We start from the raw sequence: 9764 nt of genomic DNA on the forward strand, positions 1-9764 counted from the left end.
GGACAGTTGGCTTTCTACAAGAGCTGCCTACAGCTCTCTAGTCTGTCCTGTCTCCTCTCTACCTGCATCCCCCTAGCTCTACCCAACTCCCCTACATTCCCACCCACTGCACCCACAGCAATACAGAGAGTGGGAAGAGGGTCTATTCCCTGAGGTGCAGCAGGAGCCTCCCATCCCTGAGTCACAGAGGGACCTTCAGTGACTCAGCATGCATCTTGCAGATCTGACGGCTGGCTCCCTGCCAGCTCGCAAGTGGGAGCTTCCAGTTAACTTACAGGACACCGAGTTAAATTTTAATTTCAAGTAACCAACAGATGTTTTTTGGTAGACATATTCTCCCGAATTGCATAATTCAGTATCTAAAATTTAAAATTCAACTTGAGGTTTTTGCGCGCGCACACACACACACACACACACACACACGCCCCTGGAACTCTCAGTCCCTAGACTCCATTTAAATTGCTCCATTTCTCAATTCAGCAGCATCTTTCCCAAGGGTTCCTCTTCCTGCTACAGCAATGCCCCTTCCCTGAAAGAACATTCAGCACCATTTGAAGTATCATGTGTGCAGTCATGTCATTGCCCCCTTGGCGTCCCAGAGACCAGCTGAGAGATGAACTCTTTTACCCACTGTCAAATTCTCAGTGCTCAGGACAGGACCTGGCACACAGCCAGCCATATGCCAGTATTTACTGAGCAAATGCAGAAGCATTATGCACGGGTGATCTCATCTCATCTTGTGAACAATGCAATATGGCCAGCAACTGTGTTTCACAAGCTGAGGATCTGAGACCAGAAAAAGGCAAAGAATTCACCCAGAGCCCCACTGCACACGTAGGAACCAGCCCCCAAAGCCTGCGTTCCCACGCCCTACTCTCCCCCCCCTCCCCCTCACCCCCAACACACTAGCCAATTGCCTCAGGCCAAAGATCAGCTCCAGGTTAGGTCCCCTGTTATTTACAGTATTCTGGCTTAGATGAAGAAAGGAGTCACTAATACATGTAAATATTTGCACTTGACACCTTAACCTGAGAATTTAGTACCACATCTTGATTTTGCCCACACAGAAGTTCATTCAACAGCGAGTGTTTGAAATAACCACCTAGCTTCCCACAAGTGGAAAAGTCTGTGTGGGTGTCTGCACTCACCTTTATTTCTTCTTGAACAGCATGATTTCGGAAATTTAAATCAGGTTGCTCTTTCAAAAACTGGTGATAATAACATTGCTTTCGTACGTCGTCAAAGTGCCAACTGGAGTTCCCATACACGCTCAGCTAGCAAACAGGGAAAGGAGGGCAGCATTATCTCACTCATCCCTACACTGCCCTTGTCCACAAAGATGTGACTTTGCCATCCCAGGCCCATGAGGCAGTGTATAAATCCTAGGGGTTGTCTTTCCAGGGAGAATCCCAAACTTTACCCTAATGCTCCACAAAAGTGGTTATGAAGTACTTATCAAGTAGACACCATTCCCAACAACCACAACGCCAGCTAGTGCTCTCAAGCTCAGGACAAGATCAACTTAAGGAACAGCCATTCCTAACATATTTTCTTGAATCTGCTGCTCAGGCTCAAGACTCCAGCATGTGAAGCCAATTATGGAGAAAGAAAGCCTATACTGGTCTTGGGACATGAAGTCAGGAGTTTGTATTGGACACAGTCACTTAAAACTCTCCTGGTCTTCTGCAATAAAAGTCTAGGGACTTCAAGCACCAGGACTCAGATGTGTTTGACAGCATGACTTCTTTCTAGAAGGGATCAGGAACATGATTGCATGTTGAGTTGGAGAGATGACTCAGAGGTTAACATCACTGGTTATTCTTCCAGAGGTCCTGAGTACAATTCCCAGCATCTATATGGTGGTTCACAACCATCTCTAATGAGATCTGGTGCCCTTTTCTAGTGTGCAGGAAGACATGAAGACAGGGTAGTCATACATGATGTTTTATTTACATGTATGTCTGTGCACTGCATGTGTGTCTGGGACAGGAGCTGTAAGCTGCCATGGTTGTGAGCTGTCCTGGGTTGCTGGGAATTGAACCCAGATCTTCTGGAAGAGCAGCCAGTGCTCTTGACAATGGAACAATCTCTCCAACCCCCATTCCGTTGCTGAGTAGTAATGCATCATATTCATATAAAAGCACACATCTATTTGTATGTGCTCACTTTTAAATGTGAGCTGCCATGTGGGTTCTAGGAGCAGAACCTGGGTTCTCTGGAAGAGCAGCCAGTGCTCTTACCACTGAGCCACTTCTCCAGGACAACTTTTTTTTTTTTTTTTTGATTTTTTGAGACAGGGTTTCTCCGTAGCTTTTTGGTTCCTGTCCTGGAACTAGCTCTTCTAGACCAGGCTGGCCTCGAACTCACAGAGATCCGCCTGCCTCTGCCTCCCGAGTGCTGGGATTAAAGGCATGCGCCACCACCGCCTGGCTCCAGGATAACTTTTTACATTAGAAAGTCAACCTTACCTACAAGTGAAAAACTGATGGAAGGATGGAAAAAGTGATAGAAAAAGAAGCAACTGTCAAGTGCTGTAGTCAAGAGAGAGTTTGGTCTGATGTGTGAGTGGTAAGTTTTAAAAGCAGACTGTGAGCTCACCAAGGCCAGCTGGACTGTGACTGAAAAAGCATGGGATAAAACCGGACTCTCTGAACATGGCGGACAATGAGAGCTGACGAGAGGCCAAGGACAATGGCACGGGGTTTTGATCCTACTTCAGGTTCTGGCTTTGTGGGAGCCCAGACAGTTTGGATGTTCAACTTCCTAGATCTGGATGGAGGGGGGAGGACCTTGGATTTTCCACAGGGCAGGGAACCCTGACTGCTCCTGGGACTGGAGAGGGAGGAAAAGAGGAGCGGGGGGGGGGGGGGGGGGGGAGGGGCGGGAGGAGGGGGAGGGAAATGGGAGGCGGGGAGGAGGCGGAAATTTTTTTTTCAATAAAATAAATAAATAAATAAAAATAAATAAATAAAATATTTCTAGATGACAAAAAAAGCAGACTGTGGGGTTGCATTAGATATAACCTCTGTGACCTCACTCTGTCTACGTGCAACACAGGAACTAAAATCTAATTCGTAGAATTGAATGGATAGACATAATGAATTAATGAATAGACCCTTAATAGACAGCCTGCACACAATAAGCTTAATAAATGCTTGCTAATGGCCTTTTAACAAGGGGTTAATTTGGAGATGGGTTGGTTAACACAGTAAACATGCTAGGATGTGCAGATGGTCTGCCAAGGGCTGCACAGTGGCATCATGCACTGAGCTCGGTGGATGGGTGGCTACAGAGCGGTCACATAGTTAGTCAGGAAGCCTGCAGACTTTGGGTGTGTGTAGGCTGAAAGTTGGTGCCCAAGGACCAGCAGAGAAGGCCAGGGTGAGAAGCGGAGGGGCTCTAGTGTAGCACAAAAATCAAGAATAAATGACTTGGAAGAAAGCAAGAGAGACACAGACTGGAGCGGGAGGACCAGGCCTGAGGATGGAGGCAGCTAGCCTGCTGGTCTATAGAGTGTTTAGCAAACCTGACTTTCAGGGACAGCACCTAGTGAACCAGTAGAGTCAGTCTTCAGGGTCCCTGTGAAGGCTGGTTCCAAGAGCCTGCCATACATCAAAACAGCAGGTGCTCCGTTCTCTTGTGTAAAAACAGAGAATTGACACACAACAACTCTCACGCATCGTCTCTTGTATTTCATGAGTTCTCTGTATTAATCTTACCACCTAACACAATGTAAGAGTTTAGTTGTAGCTAGACTACTGCGTTTTCAGGAAGAATGATCAGCTGTCTGTAGCCAGTTCAGTCCCTTTGCAATCTTTCATCAAATATAAATATTTTTTATTTGCAGTAGGTTGAATATGAAGATCTAAAACCTAGCCTAGCTGGGCAGTGGTGGCGCACACCTTTAATCCCAGCATTCAGGAGGCAGAGGCGGGCAGATCTCTGTGAGTTCGAGGTCAACCTGGTCTACAAGAGCTAGTGCCAGGACAAGCTCTGGAGCTACAGAGAAACGCTGTCTCAGAAAAAAAAAGAAAGAAATGAATAAAAACTGGCCCATACAATATTTTATGCTAAAAATTTATTCACTAATCATCTAAAACTCAGGTTTAGACACATGTATGGGCTCTGATTTGCTAGACCTGGCCTCCTCGACAGGACCTCATCTATTGCAGAAGGAGCAAGTGTGAAGAACGACGACTTCTAGGCTCTCTGAGTGACATTTGCTGCTAAGAACACTAGGGTGGGAAGGAGGCAGCAGGGAGTTGGAAGACAAAGAGACCAAGCTGACCACCTGGACTCAGTTACCCTCCCTTGTGGCTCAGGAGGGGTGATGACACTAAGAAGTGTCCAGACGCTCAGCACCAAGGCTCAGGAAAGGAGAAAGTGATGAATGTGTTGCTTATGATGCTGTCCAGCATGGAGGTCAAAAAGTCAAAGAGGTGCTGGGCAGGGGTGGCACATGCCTTTAATACGAGCACTTGGAGGCAGAGGCAGGCAGATCTCTGTGAGTTCAAGGCCAGCCTGGTCTATAGAGTGAGTTCCAGGATAGTCAGGGCTGTTTTACAGAGAAACCCTATCTTGAAAAATGAAAGAACAACCACCAAAAAGTCAAAGAGGCAAAGGGTCCTGGAGAATGATAAAAAACATCAGAAAAGGGGCTGGAGAGATGGTTCAGCAGTTAAGAGCATTGCGTGCTCTTCCAAAGGACTCAAGTTCGATTCCCAGCAACCACATGGTGGCTCACAACCATCTGTAATGAGGTCTGGTTCCTCTTCTGGCCTACAGGCATATATGCAAACAGAATAGTGTATCCATAATAAATAAATAAATATTTAAAAAAAAACATCAGAGAAAAAAAAGACCATTGTTTTCCTATCTCCATCCGGGAGCCCCAGAACCTGTGCTGGACCAGGAGGGATGTGCAGGCAAAAGGGAAGAAAATGCTGGTGATGAGAGGACCACTGACCAGAACACATCAGCTCAACAATGAAGTCAGAAGTCTAATGGCCATTTGGAAAATGTTTTCTATTTCTAAACTACATTCTTTGAAGATTTTCCTTAAAGGCACCATAGCTCAGTAAGTCTAGAGCTTCCCAATTTCTGTCTGCTCATCGGTCATCCTTACCCAGTTGTTGGGAGGGATGGTTACACCATTTTCATGAGTGCAGTTCTGCCAGATGTAGTAATCAGTGTACTTCCCATTCCGGTTCCTACTCAATTGAAACCAAGGATGTTGGTCACTGGTGTGGTTTGGTATGAAATCGATTATTAACTTTAAGCCTAATGAATAAAAACATTTCAAATGTTAGGAACAGATCATGTGGGAAGAAGGACAGTCAAGGGGAAGATGGGTAGGTGTGAACCAGAGCCATGATGCTCTCTACCTGTGTAGAGCATCCCCCACACTTCAAGGGGGAGGTGGGTAGGTGTGAACCAGAGGCATGATGTTCCTCCCCTGTGTAGAGCATCCCCCACACTTCAAGGGGGAGGTGGGGAGGTGTGAACCAGAGGCATGATGTTCCTCCCCTGTGTAGAGCATCCCACACACTTCAAGGGGGAGGTGGGGAGGTGTGAACCGGAGGCATGATGTTCCTCCCCTGTGTAGAGCATCCCCCACACTTCAAGGGGGAGGTGGGGGAGGTGTGAACCGGAGGCATGATGCTCTCCACCTGTGGAACATTCCCCCACACTTCTCATTGCCCTTTACCTTTGTCATGTATGGCCGCGACCAGATCCTCAAAATCTTTCATTGTTCCAAAAATAGGGTCAATCTCTTGGAAGTCCTCAATGCCATATCTGAAATCTTTCAAAGACGATTTGTAGAAGGAAGAGACCCAAATGGTTTTTATGTTTAAAGAGGCGATGTAGTCCAGCTTCTCTTGGATACCTGAGCAAAGAGCCAAGGACATGAGCATGGCGGTCAATGAAGACTGATGAGAAGCCAAGGACAATGGCACTAGGTTTCGATCCTAATACATGAACTGGCTTTGTGGGAGCTTAGCCTGTTTGGACGCTCACCTTTCTGGACGTAGATAGAAGGACCTTGGTCTTCCCGCAGGGCAGGGAATTTGGACTGCTCTTCAGTAACGAGAGGGAGGGGGAATGGAGTGGGGGGAGGAGGAGTGGGGATAGGGGGAGGGAAGTGGGGGGAGGGCAATATTTGGGAGGAGGGGAGGGAAATGGGAAATGGGGAACAGGTGGAAATTTTAATTAAAAAAGAATAAAAATAAATAAATAAGTAAAAAAAAATAAAATAAATGAGTAAATAACTGAGCAAATAGTGAGACCTGTTACATGGAGAAGAGGGATTGGCAAAAATCTAGTGCCGAGGTAGAAGACAGGTACGTGCCAGTATTTGCCAGGCTTCATGTTCTTCTCCCGGGCAGTCTTTAGAGTGGCTGTCTGAGGGCCTGTCCCCGTTCACTTAGTAGGAAGGCAGGAGTTCATACACAAGAGGGTCTAGGCTTGCAGGGGAGGCCTAGGGAAGTTAAGCTGGCATGACTAGCTACTGTGGCTTCTCGTTCATGGCCCTAAACACAGTCCCACAGGGGACTGGAGCTGGTAGTTTTCTCTGTGTTTCCCATGAGCTTTCCTAAAGTATGTCAGAGGTCACACCTAAGCAAGCAGGAGACCAAAGCACAGAGTCACCTGAGCCCTGGCAGAAAACATTCTAGAGACACACTTTGATTACTACTTCTGAAACAAGGGTCCCTAAGGAATTAGCATCTCCCCCCACCCCCCACAGGGAGGGAAAAAACCCTCTTGCTGGGAGAAGGAAAAGCTTGAAGCCTGGTGCAGCCACTGGAGGAGCTTGTCTCCTGGGGAGGACTTCTAGCTCTGAGCACTTGCTGGAGCACCAGGAAGGATGATGGGACTGTAGAATGAGGAGTCAATCACAGATGGAACCACAGCTTTGACAGTACTGCTTAGCTGCACTGGCCTCTTGCCTTCTATTCGAACCTAAGCTTTGCGTCAGGAGCCCCGAACACGGACTTCTTCCTGGTGTGGCCTACTGAATCAGTCTCCTTTTTCCCTTTCTCTATCGCTCTTTAAATGGCCTGTTGGGAGCGGGATCTGAGCTGGGTTTGTTCGGGCTGCCCAGGCCCAGGCTGACTCCAGTACCAGCGGGATCTAAGTGGTTCCAGGACAACAGGGTGTTTGCGTTGTCTTTACAGTTGGCTGTCACATGTCAGAGTATCAATAGGCAATAGAAATACTTCCATTTAAACCAGAAGCAAGCCCAGAGCTGAGTATACAGAAGCAGGAGGGGGGAGGCAGGTGTATGCTCCAGCACAAGGAAGGGAGGGAGGAAAAAGAGGACAAGAGAGGAAAACCAAGGGATGGAGAGATACTAAGGGACCGGAGGTCCCAGTCCTACACTTGGGGAGGCAGAACAAAACCCCTAAAATCAAACCCGGGTGGTTTCTTCAGAGTAACAGGATCCTTGACCTTGAGGACCAGTACCTATGGGGTAACAGGAAGCAGCTGTTCCCCCAAAGAAAAAACAAATGAACACACAAGAACTGAGTAGAAACTTCAAGCTTGTGGGAACTTGGGGACTACTAGGAGCAGCCTAGTAAGGCAGCCAGGAGGTAGGAAGTGTGTTCCTGGGTTTATGCTGTCTTGGGGGCTACGGGTGCAGCTGGTGCTCACAGGCAGTACCAAGGAGGCCACAAACGTCCACAGTGCCAGTAAAATGATGGGGGTGTAACCCAGAGACTAACGAAGGCAGTGGCTTCAAGCTGCACCTTAGAGGACAGATACACTAGTCTCCGACAGTCACGCCAGAAGAAGAGTGTTTTAGGAGTGAAGTAGGCACTGAGCATATGGGGAAAGAGGCAGAGAGGGAGAGAGAGGACAAACTGGAAGGGGTGCTATGAAGTCCAAAAAAAGAAAAAAGGCTTTCATTAGTTATTAAGAAAAGTTGGGGGTTTAGAACATGTAGCATTGTAAACAGATTAGGCCGTCCCTGCTCACACTCTATAACATCATCTTGCTGTTTTCTTTAAACAAATCATCATTGTTAAAAAAAAAACAACAACTTTCTTGTTAGTTTATTTCTTCTTACTGCACCCTGTTTTCATCCATTCTCCCTCCCTCTTTCTTTCGGTTTTGATTTTTGGGGGAGTGGAGGGAGGAGCCCAGTCCGTCCTTGAACTCACGGCAGACAATCTTCCTTCCTCCACCTCCTGAGGTCTGATATTAGAGGCCAGCAGGATAGCACCTGGCCTTTTCACTGTAATAACCTCGTTGACTTTACCAACCAATCCAGTTTATACCCACTGTCAGGCAGTTTCAATTTTAATATGGCCGGAAGGAGCATTGAATTATATACAAACTTATTTATGAAATATTATTAGTTTAATTTTAAAAATGCAAAATTTTGGTTTTATTTTTCCACTGATATGGGATTGTTCTAGAGAACCCTTTCTTTAGCAGCTAACACATTGTTGGGCCTTCTAGCCTTCTCTTATCTCAGAATTGAAACTTGAAGACAGTCTCCCTCCAGGCGACATCACATTTGTATAACGTAATGTGTTTATCAATAAACTCCCAGCCAGACGAGCTATGTCCTATACCAGAAAAGGCAGTCTCAACAGAAACTTGTAGCCACAAAGTCAGAGGTTTTAGGAGGATTAACGAGCGAATGAAGATGTGCATCAGCTTAGTGGGCAAGGGATTAAACCCTTTGGCTCCCAGGCCTTCAGCAAACAGCCTTGCATCCAGGGCAAGGCTTGCCGGCTTCTGAGTGCAGCTTGGATAACCCCAGGGACACGGGTGCCAGTCATCCCGAATGTGACTACCGCACAACCCAGCACTAAATGGTTTCAAGGAAACTAGGTGTTCGAGTAACAAACTACCCGAGCTCCTAACACGCACCTTTTAGGTCTCCATTCCCATCCTTGTCGCTGTCCTTAAAAGATCTCGGGTAGATCTGGTACATGGGACCTGCCTGCCACCAGTCAAGGCATTTTGGAGAGATGGCGATGATGGCTATGGTGGCCCCAATGAGCAGGAACACAGAAACCACGGTGAGCCAGAAGAGAATCTCCCGGGGCACTCGGTAGCGAGCCTGGCCAGAGAACTGCAATAGCACCTCTTTAGGCATCCCCGCATAGGGCCGCAAGGCCTTGGGGTGGGACTCCTCTGGAGCAGGGATATTCACGGCGTTGGGCTGTGAGGTGTCCCTGGAGCCTGGGTCTGGGTCCTGCTCTGAGATGTCTTCATTCTGAACAAACCCATTATTCGTTCGACATCCCTTCATACTCATCTGGATGGAGTCTCTGTTGCTTTTATCCTCATCCATGCCTACCGTTACCCCTCTTCCTGGTGCTTTCCAGCAGGGACTCAGGTGAAAGGTGGCTTGCTGAGTGCTGTGGCTTGTTAAATGAGCTTTGAATGGTTTATAAATAAACCTGGCTGGACTTTGCCCAGCCAAGGAAGAAAGAGCAAAGAGGGTCGGGGGTAAAAATTATCTTTATACCGGATGGCTGACTCAGCTACAGTAACAATACATGCAGGAGGAGGCTGGGGAGAAGAGGCAGGGTTCCAAGCACTGTAAGATGCTACTTATGTGAGTACCAACTGCCTACAGCAATACTGTTTACAAAACTACAAAGGTGGAAGCGACCAGAGACGGGCAAACAAAATATGAAAAGGATGTGCAGAATATTATTCAACCTGAAAGGGGGAACTAAGTTTGACATATACTACAGGATGGATGGAACGTGGGGACATTCTGCTAAGGGAAATGACCACATCAG

At 47.2% G+C, this 9764-nt stretch overlaps 1 protein-coding gene across 1 annotated transcript in view; it reads right to left on the reverse strand.

The window, feature by feature from the left end:
- The window catches only part of Slc3a1 (solute carrier family 3 member 1), a 35302-nt gene extending 25995 nt beyond the window's left edge, over window positions 1–9307 (reverse strand). Inside the window, exons 1-4 of the mRNA XM_057766877.1 lie at window positions 8881–9307; window positions 5708–5887; window positions 5126–5280; window positions 1149–1274 (exon numbers count right to left, since the gene is read on the reverse strand). Of these exons, the coding sequence (XP_057622860.1) occupies window positions 1149–1274; window positions 5126–5280; window positions 5708–5887; window positions 8881–9307 (888 nt within the window). The remainder of the gene's footprint in view (window positions 1–1148; window positions 1275–5125; window positions 5281–5707; window positions 5888–8880) is intronic.
- Between the last annotated feature and the right edge of the window lie 457 nt (window positions 9308–9764).

Source organism: Chionomys nivalis, chromosome 1 (genome assembly GCF_950005125.1).
Source record: "Chionomys nivalis chromosome 1, mChiNiv1.1, whole genome shotgun sequence".
In the NCBI taxonomy this organism is placed as follows: domain Eukaryota; kingdom Metazoa; phylum Chordata; class Mammalia; order Rodentia; family Cricetidae; genus Chionomys; species Chionomys nivalis.